This window comes from Schistosoma mansoni, chromosome W (assembly GCF_000237925.1).
Source record: "Schistosoma mansoni strain Puerto Rico chromosome W, complete genome".
Lineage (NCBI taxonomy): Eukaryota > Metazoa > Platyhelminthes > Trematoda > Strigeidida > Schistosomatidae > Schistosoma > Schistosoma mansoni.
This window is the reverse complement of record NC_031502.1, coordinates 39,987,165-40,007,893: the sequence shown is the minus strand read 5'-3', so window position 1 is coordinate 40,007,893 and position 20,729 is coordinate 39,987,165. Positions and strand designations below refer to the sequence as shown.

General features: G+C 32.6%; 1 protein-coding gene across 1 annotated transcript in view; it reads left to right on the top strand.

The window, feature by feature from the left end:
* The window catches only part of Smp_135290 (hypothetical protein), a gene marked incomplete at its 3' end in the record, with an annotated part of 51,368 nt that overhangs the window by 15,009 nt on the left and 15,630 nt on the right, over positions 1–20,729 (top strand). Inside the window, exons 7-10 of the mRNA XM_018789680.1 lie at positions 9,985–10,244; positions 11,869–12,042; positions 14,481–14,634; positions 16,109–16,298. Of these exons, the coding sequence (XP_018655098.1) occupies positions 9,985–10,244; positions 11,869–12,042; positions 14,481–14,634; positions 16,109–16,298 (778 nt within the window). The remainder of the gene's footprint in view (positions 1–9,984; positions 10,245–11,868; positions 12,043–14,480; positions 14,635–16,108; positions 16,299–20,729) is intronic.

The following is a 20,729-nucleotide window of genomic DNA, read 5'->3' as shown; positions in this document are numbered from 1 at the left end:
CCAGGTTAAAGGCAAAGTACATAGTTTAATGCATGTAAATTTAGGATTGGCCTTTAACCTGGCCAATTTTTCGGATTATTAATTTGGATATATAATTGTAGAACCTGAAGAGAATTTATCGAAAAGAATATTCTTCGTTCAAATATTAGTCTTTTAAATACTATGTGAGTTACTATAACTGAGGTAATATTGTACTACTTGTATAGTAACATTTGTATGATTAATGAAAATTTGAAATGATATGAATAAAGTGGCCGAGTGTGATGTTTACTCACGTAAACGGGTCATTAGTTCGATCAGTCATCTCAACAATGAAAGTCTATCAAAAGATAGAACAGACGATTAACAGAAACGAGTTATTTTTTATAACGTAATGAAACACTTGTCCATAAAACTTGGACAAAATATTACTTACATATTTAGGCCTGTTACCCCTCATGAAAGAGCATAGATCGCCCATAACATTCTCCATCTAACTCTATCCTGGATAATCCTTTCAAGTTGCTATTCATCCTTTTGATGACTGATACCAGTTCTCGAGGCAATGTGTTCATTCGCCTACGTCTTTTATGTTTCCCTTCAGGATTTCAAGTTAGGACTTGCTTCGTAATGCAGTTTGACGATATCGTACCGTATGTCCTAACCACCTCCATAATCTTTTCCTGATTTCCTCTTCATCTGGAAGTTGATATGTCCACTTTCACAGTAGGCTGTTGCTGATTGTATTCGGTCAACGGGTATTAAGTTTCTTGAGTAGACAATTGTTTGTAAATACTTTACTTTTTTGATGATGGTTGTAGTAATTCTCCAAGTTTCAGCTCCATTCAGTAGATCTGTCTTGAGGTTCATATTAAAGATTCTCACTTTGATATTGGTTGACAGTTGTTTTGAGTTCCAGATGTTTTTCAATTGTGATAATGTTGTCCTTGCTTTGCTAATTCTTGCCTTTACATCTGCATTAGATTCTCCTTGTTTATCGATGATGCTCTCCAGGTATGTGAAAATTTCCACCTCTTCCAGAGTTCCTCCATCAAGTGTGATTGGATTGGTGTTCTCTGTGTGGCATTTGAGAATGTTGGTTTTCCCTTGTGTATAATGAGGTCTACTGATGCAGAGGCTACTGCTACACTGGTTGTCTTCACTTGCATCTGTTGTTGTGTATTGGGTAGAAGGGTCAGATCATCTGTGAAACCTATGTCGTCTAGTTGCATCCAATCCGTTTATTATATTCCGTGCTTGACCTCAGATGTGGAGGTCTCCATAATCCAGTCAACCACCAGAAGAAAGAGGAGGGAAGAGAGTGGACAACCTTGTCTTACTCCGGTCCCTACTGGAAATGCATCTGTCAGCTGTCCTCTGTTCACGACTTTGCACTATAGTTCGTCGTATAAACTCCGGATAACGTTGACATCTTCTCAAATGCACCATCGTTTCGAAGTAGGTTCAATAATGTCCTCCTATCCATGTCTTCGTATATTCAATGAAGTTGATGTATAGTGACGAGTTCCACTCAACTGATTGTTCAACAATGATCAGTAGTGTCGCAATTTGGCCTGTGCATGACCAATCCTTACGGAATCCAGCCTGTTGATCTCGAAGTTGGGCGTCGTCTGAGCCTTACATCCTGTTCGGCAACACTCTGTTGAAAACATTTCTTGATACCAATAGTAGTGTGTTACCTCTGTAGTTCTCACATTTGCTCAGATTTCCTTTATTTGGTATCTTGTTGAGCTATTCTTCTTTCCAGTCTATCTGTAGCACTTGTTCTTCCTCTCAAATCTTCCTGAATAGAACGTGGAACATGTTTGCAGTTACTTTTTTGTCTGACTTTGGTGCTTCGGCTGGTTTGTTGTCACGTCCTGCTGCGTCCTCATTCTTGATTTGTCTGATGACCATCCCGATTTCTTCGATCGTTGTTGAAGTGACATCTATGGGAAGGTGTGTGTGTGCTGCTTCTATGTTCAGTGGATTCCATGGAGCTGGTCTATTCAATAGTTCCTCGACGTATTCCACCCATCTTTTCCTCAGTTCTTGAATCTCCGTGTTTGTCTTTCCTTCTTTGTTCTTGACTGGTCTCCCTGGTTTACTATATTTTCCTGACAGTTTCTCTGTTGTGTCATGTAGTTGTTTTATATTTCCTTCTCTTGCAGCTCTTTCCGTTTTCGTTGCTAGTTCTTCCATGTATTTCTGCTTATCAGCTCTAATGCTCCTCTTCACTTGCTTGTTTGCTTCTGCGTAATCTCCTTGACTTTCACTGTCCTTGTTCGGTTGTTAATAATTATTGTCTTCTTGTTGTTCCCTTATTGAATCCTTTCCGGGGTTTCGATACAGGTCCATTCCTTATGACAAAGATTCTTGCGGTACAGCACCTCTCAACATGTTAAAGATAGTGCTACTTTGATCCCTTTTCCAGTTATCCCCCATAATAGTTTCTTCTTTCAGTAGGTCCTGTAGAGCTTAGAACCTGTTATTGAGAGCTATCTTGAATCCTTTGAGTTTGTTGATACCTCGTAGGAAGGCTGTATTGAACCTTTGTAATACAGTTCCCCCAGTTGTCCAGTGTCTCTTTAGCTTCAGTTTCATCTTGACCACAACCAGATGGTGATCTGAAGCTATGTCAGCTCCTCTTTTGGTTTTCACATCTTTCATTGACCTTCTGAATTTTTGTTGATGCAAATATGATCGATCTGATTCTCTGTAGTGTGGTCCGGTGATAGCGGACTAACCAACATAGTTTAACAAATTTGAAAGTGTTTATGAGATGAAGGATTTTAATTTGATCTATCATTCATTAGAGTATGATATTATGATCTAAATATCAGTCTATTTTAGAAATAAAATAAAGAATTGTAAAGTCTCTGGTCATATTAAAGAAATATTTATGTCCATATCGTGGAAAAAGTTGTCTAAATTCTGTGTTATCTTTAAAATCAAAAGATTAGAGCAACATTCTATGACTTCTTGCTTAAATATTTCATTCATCAATGCATCGAAGGAAAAAATCTTTGATGTTCAACCGATATATATATGTACCATTTTGACTATTCTATGGATATTTTTTGTGTGATTAATCTTCGTAAGCGACTAGCATAAAGTGGGACTTTATATGTGTATATGCGTACCGGTGAGTAATTACAAATAAAAATAACTGTTCATTACTCCATAGTTTTTAGTTTATCTGTGTTTAACTAACAAAACGTTTTTGTCAATTGTGTATGTCAATACAAGTTTATAAAGAACAATCTCAAATATGTTCATTTTTAAACCTAGAAAGTATGTAAAACTGTATGATCTTTTTGAGAAACCTCTTACTAACTAATCTTAAAAGATACAAATGATAAAGTTTTCTTCAGAAACAACTTCCAAGCTATAATTAGCTAGGGGAATGAAATTTTTAAAAAAATGCAGATTATTAAAATCAAAAGTTTTGCCATTGTGACAATAAACTCATAGAGGATTAATAATCTTGAAATCATTAATTCATAACTGTTTATGATCACATGTATCTCATATTTGTTTATTGCCCCCAAATGCCCTGGTACGGTCAAGAGTGAAAAGAGTCTGCTCTCCCTCTCCAAATGCTCTCACATGGCCACACGTATATAGCCTCTGCCAAGGAAGTCCTACTTATTGCCTTCTAGTGGAGGGGGTGTTGTTCACGAAATTGATAGGACGATAAGCGAATATCCGGTTCTTTAACCTGGTTGGTGGATACGGAAAGTCCACCTAGGGGATTTGGAAAACCCTGATTCCAAACCAATGGTGCACATGGGCTCCAGTATCCTGAAGGAACAAACGGTGTATGAATAAATCGTTGGTCACTGGATACCATGGGACTGCATCTCCTCACGATGTTCCACTGCCTTATGGATCAGACCTTTAGGTCAAAGGCTTGGGGTGTGTCCCCTTAAGAAAACCACTTGCTTCGGTTTGGGCACCCGAGCAGTATCACAGCCCTCACACAAATCGAATGAGATTTGTGAGGCGCATATATATCTGGTGCCCCTTTGTACCAATATTAATGTATTTAAATAAATAAATAAAATAAAAATTTTTTATTATTCTCACTTATTTATTTAATCGAACTTAATATTTTACTAAATGTAATGAAATTTGTAATTTATTGTTTTTGTTAAACTTACTATCTTTACTGCCCTTAAAATAATCAGATCTTTATGGAATTATAATCTTTTTGTTGTTGATAAACCGTTATCTAATTGAAATGAACCCGATTTTCTAATTGTCTATTATTACAAATATTATTGTCAGTAGTAATACTAGTAATCATGAATAAAGAAGGCTTGTTTATCTCAAATTAAGGGATTACAACAAAAGATTATTAACAAGTATGATTTGAATATATTTAAATTTATTAGATGTGTACACTTTCAAGAGTGACTCATTTAATAATAATAATAATCTTTCGACAAATAACAGTTATGTACTTCAAGTATTACATGTTTGACCTATGACCTCACCAATCTAACCATATACTCCCTAAAATGTATTAACTAATCCATCTAGAGTGAATAGATGAACAAGTGAAGTCAACGAACTGAAATAACACCATTAACAGCTTTTAGGAATTCAGCATACAATGTTGTATACATTGTTGTAATATTGTTTACTTTACCTAAATCGTATTTAGTTAGCCAAGTATGTCATAAAAAAACATTAGTACCTCAAACAACAAGTGCTATTTATAAGAATAATATGACTAAATGTCTCGAATTCATTTATAAAATAGTCAGTATCAATAAATGGCAAAGTTATACTGCATTTATAAATACTTTTCACCATTTTATGTCCAAAAATAAAATCACATTCAATTCTTTTGGGAATGTTATACATATATATGCTGATAGTTGAATTCATTAGTCGAACTAAGCTAGACCAACATTGGAAATCTAGAATCACTGGACAGCCGTCTCTTCTTAGTATGGGACTCCTCAGAAGTGTGCAACCATAGTTCTGCACTCAAGACTTGAACCCAGGACCTTCAGTCTCATGCTCGAATGCTAACCTCCAAACTACTGAGCCGGCATCTAGTGGTGTCAATGTCTAACTTCAATCGATCCATGATCTTTTGCAACCATTCATCCATTGACTGAAGTGGATAACGGTCTTCACCCCACGCGAATTGAATTCCAATAGTTGCAGCCTCTCACTAGAACTCTAGGAAATCCATCTTGAACCTAGATATTAGTGAGCATTTGATTACTGCCGAGTCCCTTTGGTATGGGATTGTAGATGCTCACTGCTGAAGAGTCCCATACTAAGACGAAACGGCCATCATGTGCCTCCAGGTTTTCCATGGTGATCTAGCTTCAATTGCCTCATGATTTCAACTATAAAATTACTGAAATCTCCACAAAACCCCCTTCTGAAAAAAATATTGTTACATTTTTCAAATATGTACCATTTTACACCTACTCTTTGGTATTACTATGATTATTATGAATAAAAGCATTATCTTTCCAACAACGTGATTCAGTTTAACCAAACATATAAAACAGCTTATGAAAAACATTCACATCATACCAAGATGTTATCATAATGGGTGTAAACAATAACTACATAAATGTATATAGATATGATAATATTTATTTACAGTATGAGCTTTTTTGTATTTCTTTGGTAGTTGGTGAATTAATTGGTTCATCATTGTCACCACACCATCCAATATCATCAATTGATCATAAATCATCATTCCTCTAAATTAATAGACAAGCTGACAGACATACCCTACCTATCCACACCAAAATACATACATATGTATAAAATGATTATATCCTTACTAAATGTTCAAACAAAACAAAATTCGTGGATGCGCACTGCTACGGAGTTCCACGGCCGTCCAGTGCTTCCAGGTTCTCCATGGTGGTCTAGCTTCAATTGACTCATGATTTCAATTATATATAAAAACCGAATCAATTTATTAAGACATTTTAAAAAGAAACTACTTAAATCAAGAACATACTAATCTTAGTTTATTAAATAACATCGGTTATACTCATTATTAAATCACAGACTAGACATTATCACCCCCTATCAAATATTTTGGGTAAAGAGTATCGTAGGTAAATAATAAGTTTAAATTCTATAGTATGTATAATGAAACCGAATCGAGACAATGGATTTAAATCATATACCCAACTGGTAAATTATCTTATATTATGACTCATGTCTATATAATATAAGTAGAAGAAATACTATAAATCCATAATGCATACATCTAACCAAGATTTTTTTTTCTCTCCATCAAGTTAAGTTAGAACTGAAGAACTTGTGACTTTACTTCACATATCTCCTACGGTATTACTCATATATTTAAGACTTGTACTGTTTGTCATTAATAATAATAATAATACGAATACTTGTTCACATTTCATATGTACGCTCATATTCATTCATCAATGAATAAAAGAGAAATAGTCGTAATATCATTCGAACAACCAATCATTGACACAACCACTGAAGATATCAATACAATCAATTATATTTACAAAGAATAAGTAATATAGAATGATTATGGTTTTAGATGACTATTAACAGTCGTTCAGTGCTTCCAGGTTTTCCATGGTGGTCTAGCTTCAATTGACTCATGATTTCAACTATGAAAATGCTGAAATCTCCACAAAAACCCCTTCTGATTGTTAGTTAATCTAAATCTGAATAAAAATTTAACCAATGACAATTAGAATGACTCATTACTCATCGAATTATTTATTTAATATATTTCAGTTCTATCCACAGGCTCCTTTGAATAAATCATAACACAACATTCAATTTCGTGATGTTATTTATTTTTTTTTAAAGAGCCTACCTACCAGTAAAACATTATGAAGCCTTAGTTTTTGTTTTTTTACTGTTCTCACGTTCAAGTCTAATTGTCTTTTTTTAAAGTTCAGTTAAACAACATAACATTACTAGTTTTATGTGTAATAGAAGTCTGAACAATTAATTCTTTTTAATTTGATTGCCGTTTATTTAGTAAGATTTTTTCCATGGAATAGGGTTGTCGACCCCACCGTTACCTGGGCTTGAGACCGGCAGTAACTCTACAAGAACTACAGGCGGAGTTAGAAGTTTGTATAAGACGGTTCAAGTTAAAATAACTAACATCAAGGCATGTTAAATCACTAAAATATTTTTTGAGCATAAGATTATGTGAATACACTTCTCATTTGTTATTGTTTTTTAACGATATTATTATTTCCCTCCCCAGCCATGATCACATTCACGTGTAAAAGGAATAAGCGTATAGTTACGTTTACCAACTTACAACCACCATGAAGGCATTCAGGATAAACATGACATTGGCTACAATCCTTTCCATACCAACCGCTATCACAACTAAACACGTAGAAAAAGAATATTATTAGAATGAATCAAGTTGATTGGTGACATTTTAAAACCTTATTGGTAACATCATATAAATGTGGTTATTTGTAGATGAAACTCAATAAATGAACCATTCAAGTGGACAATACAGTGATAGTAGAACTCTAAGATTAGGATATAAAATTTGACAAAATAACTTTACTAATTAGCTGTAAAGTCAATACTATATATATATATATATATATATATATATATATATATATATATATATATATTAGTGTACAGCCACGATGAAAAACTAATTGAAAAGAAATTTCTTCGCTCAATTCGTTCCTTTTCATTTGTCAAATGTCAAAATGGGAATTCTCACTATATTAAAAAGAAATAAAACACTCTCCTTTTGTTAGTTTACAAAGTTTATTCATTTCATATAACTAAAAGTATAAACATAAAGCATCATTTAACAATTTCATTCAAAAAGAATGTAGTCTTTGTTGAATTCTATTGAATTTCTTGCTAGAGTACAGTCACATTAAGATCTCATTCATAAAATTTTATCGAAACCCTTTAACTAAATATTTACAATAATCTATCAATTAAGATTCTTGGTTATTACATAACTAGTAATAGCATGTGATTTTTACCTGCAATATTCAAATTGTTTTCTTTTTTTCTTGAGATTATATTCATCAATTGTTTATGTTAATATAAAGAACAAATCTTGCAGCCGATTATCAATAATTCAATATTTATAAAAAGTGGTAAACAGCTCGCGCAGAATATAAAGATAAGAATAGTTTTTATATTTGATTATTGGTGGGACTATAATTTATAGATGACCTTTAAGCGACACTAAAGTGGCCTTGAGAATGTCCACCTGTTGACTAGGGCTAAATGAGGGTTATAAAGCAGTACAGGGAATTAGGATTATGATTGACAGTTGATGTTTAGGGTTAGGAAGTAGATTTAGAGTTCTCATCACGAAATGACATCAGCTAAAATGCCGAAACGCTTTTTAGCCAAATGGATGAATGAATTTCGCACCAAAGTTCAAGACATATTATCGTAAATCTGATTGGTTCGTCCATAAATTATAATCTTGCCTCAGTATTTACTCCCTAAAGAGAGAAAATCATAGTGATCAAAACTCTACTCTGTAAATATTATTTATATGAATTTGGAAAACTCATAGAAGGATGACCGAAAGTAATAACTGAAACGAAATTAATGAATTCACCAAAGAAAGATTCAAAATGAAACCAATAATTCATTATTATAATAGTAATATTAATAATAAGCATGATTAATAATTAATATATCCTTTTGTGATATCCCAAAGAGTAGAAAATTTTACTTCTGACATTTCGTGACTTAATGTAAGTCACTTCTTCAGAGAAAATAAATCATTATTTACTTTGGAGAAATGACTAATGAAACGTCATGAAACGTCAGAAATACAATTCGCTACTCTTTTGGATATCACGAAAAAACATGTTTACGAATTACTTTATACCCAATGTTCAATTTACTTGGAACTATCAAATAAACATGATAATTGAAATGATTCTTATTTACCATACCAATAATTACATCCTTTGATATGCTTTTGCAGAATAACAACAAACTTTATGACATGAAAGGAATTCTTCTCATTTTGTATGATTAGTCTCTTCCATATAACTTACAATGATAATATTATGAAGATTGAGATTTAAGTAATACGGTTCATTGTCGAAAAATAATCATTAATTCTTCACACAACCGTTAAAGTCTAAACTATAATTCATTCTTAAGAGTTGTTCGAATCTCCCACCTCCTACCTCCATGTTTGCTGATATTTTAGACGGCAACTTATCAGGTTACTTTTGGCATATGTGTATCCAATGCTGATTATCTCGGCATTCCCATTAGATAATAAGAATTTTAGGCACAGTTTCTAGGTTATGCGAAAACAAAATAATTGAAATGATTTCTTGGTGCGATTGATCGCAAGGAACATGTTCAATGTCTTTTTAGTGTGAGTGAATCAATCAATAGAAAAAAGATGGTATTTGTGCAAAAAAGTGATAAATTTATCATAATAATTGTAATAATAATAATTATAGCCCAATGAGGTATTAAAAACTTCACAAACGTGTTCAGATAAAGTGGTAGCAAATCTAAAGACTTTTCCAAATATAGATAGCATTAAAAAGTATTATTATTATCATTACTGGAAAAAAGACAAGAAAACATAACTTAAAGGAAAGATTATAAAAGAAATATAACAAAATGGTTGATTCTAGTGTGTTTTAGAGTATTTTTTATCATTTAGCTGACACAATTTCGTGGAGGTTGGTTCAGGTCGTAGGTTGTTTTCATCACAGGTTGATCTCTGCTGTAATTGTGGCATTAGAAGCTTATCAAGCAGTTCTAATAGCCAAGCATTCCCTCAAGGACCTGAAGGTCCTGAGTTCGACTCCTTGTTATATCTTTGATGTGCACTTCTGAAGAGTTCTATGATAGGATGAAACAGCTATCTAGTGTTACCTGATTTTGAATGTGATCTTAGTTGAGAACAATCAGTGATAAATACAATTTATACATTTTCCTAAACAAAGAATAATTAAAATTTCGTTGAAATTCTTCATTTTTTTATAGTGTCCTAATTATCACAAATATTTACTCATCGGTTATTGAGAAATCATCAAGTGAAAATCCAAGTGATCAAACCATTTCATATTCTTTACCAAAAGAATGTACTCTTTTTCCAAATCAAAAATATCTTAGTGTATTACCTGGATTTGGATGGGATAATTTGGTCAATCGCGAAAGAGGTCCTATAATAGACGTTGAAAAATATTCACTATGTCGACGTTCTGTAGACGGGAAATTTCTAATTCCGGATGAAATAACTGTTCGTATGTAATCGATTTTAAAGATATTTTTTATTTAAATAATTACTTGTAAAATGAAACATGGACTCATTATTTTAAATTTTTGTGTTAGGTTACTTATGAGTAGCAAAACAATAATAAAATGATTTTCTTATTTCAATAGAAACAGCGTGTATTTACTTTCTAATTTCATTAAACGTCAAACGCGGTACTGTACTAACTTTTTCTACAAGAAATAAGTTATTATTCATGGTTGCGTTTTGCAGACTGATATTTTGAAAGTAGAAAATCACATTTGCTCTAATATAATTTAAGTATGATATATATATTACAAGTAATTCAGTGATCAGGTTCGTAAAAGCAGAAAACATACACCTGACCAACGAGCGCTAGCTATTAAAAAGAGATCAACGTCCAAGGTTTCTTGATCATTGTTTTTATGTTATATAACCTGCAGAAAATTGCACAAACATAATGAATGACATAAATTACTGACCATATATTGCAATTCTATTAGCACTGATGACTAGATAAACATGATATTAGTTAGCAATCAGTGATCATTTATTGTAAACATCTTATATTCTACATGCAAGAACAATAGAAGAAATGAGAGTATTCCAGTGATAATGCTCCAGATTCAACTAGGTGAGTATTATTAACAGGTGTGATATCAAAGTCAAAGATTTATGATGATCGAGTCCTAATACTCAGATTCAAAATAGAATAAGTTATTACAAACTGTACTTCATTAAACTTTTCTTGATGTTGGTCTAATATCAAGGTTACAATTGATAATTTCAAATCAATTGAATATTGGTTATAAAGTTAATTATGATAAGATAAATATATATCCTTGTTATATCCCAGTGAATAGAAATATGGATTTCTGACGCCTCACAACATGATGTAGGTCAATTCATCAGAATAGGTAAATAATTTGGTTATTTATTTAACTATTCTGAAGAAGCGAATTACATCGAGCCACGAGACGTCAGAAATCCTGGAAGTCCTGGAAGTTACCCGTACTTATGTCTTCGCTAGGATATAACAAGATGAAATTTTCTTGAATATCAAAACCAGAATTCAAAATTGTAGAGTTAACAAACTTTAGATGGTTCTTTGATGAAGTAACTAAAAACAGAAATTTAATAATTATAAAGGATTATCTGAATTAAAATCAATCAATCAAAGTTAAAATTACATGATATAATTTAAACCTAAGAAAGAATTAAAATAAAGAATAATAAGATAAGACAATTCTTCAAGTGTTCTTTTAAACAATTATGATAATTTTTAAGCAAAGATGGTTAGTGGCTAGCAGTGGAATCCAGGACGCGCGTCAAGTCCTATTTGGGACTCGTCAGCTGGGTGTACCTGCATATCAGAGTTGAAGTTCACTCCGGGACTCGAACCCAGCCACTATCCATCTTTGTTTACCATGCTTGTGAATTTAGGCTATATCGAGGCAATACGCACAGTATGCACATATGCCAATAAGAGACTGATCAATTGTAGTTCTAAACATCAATGGAAAGATTCAAGCAAACAATACCAAGTGAATTTAATTGTGATAATTACCATACATTTACATTATTGCTGTCTTCAATGTGATTTACTAATTACATACTCTATATATAATTTTTAGAACCAATAAAGAATTCGGAAATTAAATTATCCTCTGAAGTATACGAATCAATTAGTCAATGTCGTTCATTAGTAGCCTATTCAATTAATTCAGCTGTTGGCGGTGAATATTCATATTTTCGTATCAATGGAGATTTTTCATCGGACAAAGAAACATTACGTGAAAAACTAGTGAGTTATTATGTTAATAGATTATCACTATACGTGTACTCTCATTGTCTCATTTTAAATTATATTTTGAAATTATGGAGGTTGACTACAAATTAATCTTTCACTAATGATATGGCATTTTCATGCTTCCAGTCTATCATGGAATCATCCTATTTTTAAAACAATTAATTAAAAGACAAATGGAAAAAAGTAAATCATTAGTTTACGATGCCTCATCATTCATAAATCTCAACAATTATACAATTAAGACATTTTTTGTAATATGCTAACCATTCAGTTTTCTTTGTTTGTCTTTTACATAAAGACTGTAACTCTTCAAACGACAAATGTATTGCATATTTTTATTAGTCATTTGATCTATTTACTGAAAGCCGTTCATCTTCTTTAAAAGAAGAGATATTTTATCAGTAATTTGGCTTTTGTAATTAAACGTGGCTTGATTGCACTTCATATCACTTAGATGGTCGGCCATGTAATCACAATCCGAACTGTTGTCATAATCTATACTCACATGAAACTATTTTTGAAAACCCGTGTTCATAGTCGTATGGTGAGATTTGTGTGGCGCATATGTATCTGGTGCTTCCTTGTACCAATATTTATGTGTTTAAATAAATAAATAATAAATAGTCGTATGACTGAAACTTATTCCATCAGATTGTTTGAGACAATCAGGTTAAAAATTGAGGTAATATCTTTCTGTCTGTAGTGTAAATAGTTCCCTCATCTTAATTGTTGTGCAGATATAGATTTGAAACTTTGTATTATCGTAAACATACGGTGTAAACCACTGTAATATAATGAACACATTATTTTGTTTAATATATATACACAAAGTTTTAAAAAAACGCTAACTAATAATTTATACGGACACAAATGTAATTTAATTTGAATTGCTGAACTAGCAAACATTGAACAGCTCTTTTTTTACTGTGCTACAATGTTTATCAGTAGTATACACACACTTCATTTGTAACTTTGTACTCTTAAGTGGTTGTTAACAATAACATACATCAATCAACGTAATGATTATAGAGCAGTGGATAAATATGTACTTTATATGATTATATTCACTGGAAAAGACAACAACACTAAACTAATTGATTGTTGTCTGGTGAGTTACTTTCAATAATGATAATCGGGAGACACTGAAATTAGTGATTTAATACTATTATGAATAGATGATCCTCCCTATTCAATAGTTTCAATTTCCTTCAAAATATTGATTTGCAATTTGTCTTAATATAATACTCTTAAAACCTCACTAGACGTTGAACTCAAGTTTCTCTGTTAGTTTATTATTGTTATATCTTCGAACTGGTTTACATTTCTAATTTCATAGTTGAAAGCATGAGTCGATTGAAGCCAGACCACTAAGAAAAACCTGGAAGCACTGGATGATCGTTTCGTCCTATTGCGGGACTCCTCAGCAGTGCGCATCTACGATCTTGCCTCGCGAGACATTAACACCATCGGATGTCGGCTCAGTGGTCTATCGGTTATGTGCTCTGGCGCGAGACTGGTAGGTCCTGGGTTCGAATCTCTCAAGGTGAGATCATGGATGCGCTGAAGATTGAGTGCTGTTAGAGGTATGAGGACAGTTATCACTTCCCGGTTGCCCACACCGTGGAAGGGTTCTTCTAGAGGTACCTGAAAAGGAAATTGGGTTAGAAGTGGTCTTAATGACCTGAGAGTGTGACCGCAGTGCCCAAGGGACAACTGCTTGAGGTCGGTCACACACGACCTTTTTGTGTTAGCTCCGTACTTGTTGGGACCTTACGACTGCAGACGGAAATCCGTGGGATAAGGCGAGGTGTGCATTTTTAGGGTCGACCTTTTCTAACCCCACCCCTCCTTGTGAGAAGATAGCATCTCTGTTATGCTGGCTGTCTGAAGGAAATACTTTATTGCCATCACACCTTTGTACAGTCAGCAGTACGACTTCACCTTCAGACCTTGGGTTTGCTGCTTTTAGTCTTACCGCTCTTCAGCCGACCTGTCTGGCATGGTAGGACCTTGAGGAACGATTGTTCCAGCCAGTATAGCTCGATTGGTTCATCACGATAGGCAAGCCCGACCACCACGTCAAGGTAGCAGCAACGGTCGGGTTCCACAAAAGGACGAAACAGCCTTCCAGTGCTTCTAGGTTTTCCTTGGTGGTCTAGCTTCAATTGACTCATGCTTTCAACTATGAAAATACTGTAATCTCCACAAAACACCCTCGGATTTCTAATTTCAGTCAAATAATCATATATTTAAGTTTTACGATTATATCATTCATATTCTAATATGTATTATTCATTTTGAATTGATAGAGTCAAAAATTGGGACTTATTATTCAAAGTGAAATGCGTCATAATCGTTATTTTATTCAATTAATACCTGATTCAAAATTACATCCACGTTTTAAAAATCGTCTATTAGATATTGCTGCATATTTAGAACATGGAAATGTAACAATGGAAACTATTGAATTATTTAATAATGGTTTAATTGGTAATACATTAAGAAATTCATTAGGAATAGTAACAAATGATAATTTTAAATCATTAAGTCAAGGTATGAATGCATTTTATTTAGCTGATCTAGTTGTTCGGTAAGTAATTGCGAATAGATAGTTTATAATTAATAATGACTATTATTGATAGGTATCATTATCAAGTTTTGATTTGATAATTTTGAATAAATTGAGCATTGGGTAGATTGTTATAAATAAATAATATATTTGTAATATCCCAATGAGTAGAAAAAATTAGATTATCTGACGTTTCGTGACTCAGTGTAAGCCACTTCTTCAGAGAATAAATAAACAAATTAACATTAATCCAAGTTTAAATAGTACAACGGAACAACACGAATATTAGGTGCGATTAATCAAAAAACAGGTCTGAATAAATCAATGTCATGTCATTTCATTTCGGTCAAAGTGATTCATAAGCGAAATGTATGTATATTTGTGTGTGTATGTGTGCACTGTTAATGATGTAAAATGTGTGACCTTTATAATGACAAAGGATAGAATTTAATTTGTAATGTAATGGTGTGAATTGTAAATAATATCAGACTAGGTGACTAGGATAGATAGTCCAAGTAGGATGTATGGTTAGGCCTTCCTTTCAATTAAGAGCGGTAGGATTGAGAATTATATAGAACGTTTCAGCTACTCTCCTTTCTTTATAATTGGAAAAACCTTTTTATAGTATTTTGATATTTTAAAAATCAATTTGATGATTGTTGAAAATGGCGTGAACTGCTATTGCCGATTTAATTTGAAGTCTATCCAGTTCTACAGGATTATTAAGAGGTTTCTTTGTGTACCTAATATGTTCTTTGGCACGAGTCAAGATTTCGCGAGATGACTCTCCAATATAGAAGGTATCACAATCGACACAACCTAATTTGTAGACGCAGTTCTGTGTAGACATGAATGGGATTTTTTTCTTTTAATCGAACTATTATTGATTTTTATAGCCAAATAATCTGAGCAAAGCTTATATTAGATATATTACTATTCCAGCTTTCTAAGAATGACTTGGACTGTTAGGTGAATTATTTATATACTTTAATATTATGTTTGGTTTGGACCTCTCATCTAGCAGTGGACTTGAGACAAATCATCTTGCAATAGATGAAGTGGGTAAAAAAATCATTCAACTTATCATTTTCTTAGGAACTGATCTGAATTAGAAGACAGTTTCAATCAGATATTAAGAGACACTTGTTTTATTCTGGTTTAAAATTCCATAGTAGCATACATTTATTGTCCTACAAGTAATCGATATTAAGGCTTAAAAGTCTCCCATCAACATGATGCATATACGATTACGAAGCTGGAATTTCAGTAGTTTATATTTGTATTCTCAGATCAGTCCCTTGATGATAGTTAACTACAATCTACACTTGAGGAATCACTTATATGCACATTTATCCGTACATAAAATCCAACAAACTACACTTATTTCCGATTTATTTTATGGTTATATATTCTTTTATACATTGCAATTTTTCTTCCTAACTATTTAATAAATTACAACATATATGTATTTATTTATGTACTTATGTTTTATAAGCGATTTTGGTACACATTGTATAAACTCAGTTTATGCTGGAGGTGTTTTGGCAAAAATTGACACATTGGATACAAATTCATTAAATACTAAGAAAGAAGATCGATGGCATTTAGGTGCATCAGCTACAATAAGTTTTGCTAATCTCTTTAACGTTAAACTTGGTGGATCTGCAAACGTTAATGATTCTTTAGTAAGTTTCGTTTCGTTTTTCTAGATTTTAATGATGAAATATTTTACAGCCTTCATTGTAGCGTCCATGTTGTTTTTTTAAAGATTTCAGATTGTTGGAATTAGAACATACAATTATTTATTTGTTGTATTCAGTTTAATTTTTCGTCGGAACTTTATTTATTTTTAATTACAACACATGCCAGGGTCAAATTCGTTCTTTTATTTCGCAAACTAATGGATACCTGGAATTTAACTAAGTGGATAACGCTATGGTGTTTGAAGAAAACTGAACCGGATTCGAGTCTTAGAATAGACATAAACTCTAGGATGCTGGGACATCAAGGTGACGTGTCCTACGTAGGACAAAACGCGCGACCTGGATTTCACTGCTGGCTACCATCTATCTTTGCTTACATGCTAAGGTCATTCACTAGAGTTTAGAAAGAATGTGAATCAACACTGTACAATTAGCAGTAAATGAGTACTAGAAGATGAAGAATACAGAGGGGTAGCACATAGGATTATAATTACAAAAAAAACGGAACAACACTGTCATCAGTCACAAAAGAGAGTTTTCGGAAAATACAATTTCATGCATTTTGTGTCGTATGTCTGTAGACATAAGTAGCATACACCCCAATATAAGGTTAATGAACTGCTGGATTATTCCAAAATTATCAATTCCTACCATTTTTCTATGCATTGTGTATACCTATACTAATAGTATTTCTATAGAGAGATTTCAGTTAATAACGTTTACCACTTAAATTTCAGTTTATGTTGATCAAATATTTATCTTGATTTTGATAAAAATTAAATCTACACCAAGGATTATTCATACCCTCAGTGGATGTATATTAATAACAATAATGATGAAAACAATGGTAAAGTCTTATTATCTCACTCCTGAAACTACTAGGCATTTTTGATTCTCACAGTTAAAATCACTAGTCAGTCTATGCTAAGCCACCATTGAAAACCTAGAGAAACTGGATGGCTGTTTCGTCCTAGTATGAGACTCTTCAGTAGTGAACATCCACGATCCATCCAGTTCCCCCAGGTTTTCAATGGTGGTCTAACATTGGTCGACTGGTGATTTCAACTATGAAAATGCTATAACCTCCACAAACCCCCATCCTGATATTTGATTCTGTCAATAAATCTCTTTACATATTTTAAGACATTTTACAACGAATATTAAAATGGATATGTTTGAGTGTGTTGTTTTCCTCCAGTTGAAACCTTAGAATAAATTGATTTTCAACTTATCAGTAAAATTACAGGACACTAATATAAATTATATGAACGTTTTCTTTATCTGAGATAATATTGTACACAATCAATTCCGTCGTTCCTACTAGTACCCATATGGATTGATTAATCATAGGACTTTATAAGTGAATGATTTCCATTCAAGATAATCTACATGAATTAACAAACACCGATTATTAATTTAGCGGAAAAACTAAGGAAAAGTAAACGATAGAAAAATACCGGGATTTTCCAACATTTACTTCATAACGGATAAAACTGGCTAAATACTTTCACTGTCTAGATCACTTGTCATAGAATAAAACAACCTGTCATAAGTCTTATTACAAGTATAATAAATGTCCAATGTGAATACAGTGTCGATTGGACATACAGATCAAGATAAAAGTTGTAAGGGTAGACGGAATTATTTACGTGAAGGTGAGCAACAATATGCAAAAGTAGTGAGTAAATAAATTTTACAGAATACTTGGAGTGAGTCTTTCGGACTGAATTCACCTCAGTGAATTCTAGCGTTCCAACGCAAAAGAAGAATTTTCAAATGCTAATAGCAATAAAAAAAGAATAGTTATTAATGCTCAATAGCTATCTAAACGACACACCATTGTCTGAAGTGACGAGTACTGAGTTTGGGAATCTGAGGGGAAAAATGTAAATATATATCTGATGACTAAACAATTTAACATTTATGATTCTCTAGCAGGCTGATTTATAAGGTCGACAGTCTTTCTTTAACAAATTTACACAAAGTCCCGACTGAAATATGTGAGCTTTAAGTTCTTTGGTCTTAATTTTTATTTTAAGATAAAGTGTTGAATATTCATAGCTTCACTCAAGTTAACAAATTCAATGGAAAATCAAAAGCAAGATGATTGATTATTTTAGTAAAAGTGCCAAGTTTACTTGAAAAGCTTTAAGTAGTATATGATTAAAATCATAATTTTATTGGTCTGCATGTCCATACAAGTTGAATTCCTGAGTCGATCAAAGCTCGGCCATCATTGAAAACTTGGAAGCGTTTGATGTCCATTTTTCATTGATGGTCTAGCTTAGATCGACTTATGATTTCGACTATTAAAATAACTGGATAATTGTCTAATTATTAACCCAACAAACTGCATATTTTCTTCTTAACAATGTTTCAATCTTCAATTCTGGACACGTAAAAATATTGACTTCTTTTATTAGTTTTATATAGTTGAGATCATGAGTCATTTGAAGTTAGACCACTATGGAAAACCTGGAAGCACTGGATGGCTGTTTTATCCTATTGTGGGACTCCTCAACAGTGCGCATCCACGCTCCCGCCTCACGAGATTCGCACCCGGGACCTACCGGGGCAAAAATTACAGTATACTTGTGGATATTCATGATAGACTGCATATAAGTAGATAAAGAAAAGTGAATATTTTTTTCAATAATTAACAAGTTTAAAAGAAAGAAACTGAACAAAGTTGTCTAAGTATTGCATTATTAAGCATGTATTCAAAATTGAACAATAGATAATCAGTAAACAGAATTATTCTACTCACCAAGGTTTATTAGTTTAATTAAAAGTAGTTTTTAATATTGAACAAATAGTGAGTTTGTAAGCAAAGATGGATAGTGGCTAGCAGTGGAATCCAGGACGTGCGTTTCGTCCTATTTGGGACTCGTCAGCTGGATGTACCTGCATCTCAGAGTTGAAGTTCACTCTGGGACTCGAACCCAGTACCGTTCACCTCAAGCGCCATCACGTTATCCACTCAGCTACTGAGTCCTGATAGCCACTTGCTTGTGTGATGGGGTGAAGTTTAAATTCACTTAGTATTGTTTGTTTGAATCTTCCCATTGATGTTTAGGACTGCAATTGGTCAGTCTCTAATTGTCATATGTGCATACTGTGCGTATTGCCTCGATACAGCCTTATTTCATAAGCACTGTAAGCATCAAAGGGAAGATTCAAACAAACAATACTAAGTGAATTTAAATAATTTAATTAGTTTGTTTCAGATTAGATTTTTTTTTAAAAAAAAGAGTTATTAATTCTGTTGACTTTTTCTTACTAATGAACTTAGTATAATACACATATGATCATAGTAACAAAAAAGTTTTTCACTAAGATACATTTATTTCTTGAAACATAACATATTATTTTCATAGTTGCAAGCGTGAGTCGATTGAAGCTAGACCACCAAGGAAAACCTGGAAGCACTGAACGGTTGTTTCGTTCTATTGTGGGACTCCTCTAGTGGTCTAGCTTCAATTGACTCACGCTTGTAACTATGAAAATACAAAATCTCCACAAAACCCCTTCTGATAACATATTATTTCTAACATAGATCTTTACTTTATTATTTTGGATTAATGTTAAATAGTTACATATTATATAATTCAATGAAAATTATTAACTCATAAGTCAATAATATTTATACAATTATACATGATCTGTTGTTTGTTTTCTTTCTTTATTGATTTCTTTGTCTGTTTTTCTTCGATTTTTTTTAGTTGTACAATCTTACTCTGTTTGTTATTCAGATAAATAGGTACACATACCTTTTTTTGTAATTCTTAATGTATTAATCAATAAAAAAGAAATTGATTTTTTAATAAAGATATTTGTCTTTTATGTTAGTGTAATAGATAGAATACTTGAAGATAATGTATATCATGGATTTTTATGGTAACTAAGGAAGAATCATTGAAGTTAAGAAGTTTTGAGACAGTTGTTACGCCATTATTTGAGACTTTTCAGTAGTTTTCACTTATGACCCAGCTATAGATTGAGTTGAGGAGCTTTAGATTTCAAAGCTAGTGTACTACATTTAAACTAAATATAGATCAAAATTTAGTCCCTATTATCAACAGCAGGTTGATTCTCACCTTAATTATTATGATAAAAAAATCATAAACACTGCATAAGTTAGTCGTTATCTAGACTCAGTATGTCACAGAATAAATCTTGGCTTTTGAAACAAAAGGTACTGAGTGAATAAGAACACTGGGATGCAAGTATACCTAACTGATGAGCTCCAAATAAAACAAAATACGATTCTTGGATTTTATTGATTACACAATCTATCTATTCTAAATAACTTTAAACCATTGAGTTATGATTCAGTTATTAATATCTTGACTGGATTCTAACTCAGTAAAGCACGAATATCTTGAATTCAACTCTTTAAAAGTTCATGAGTGA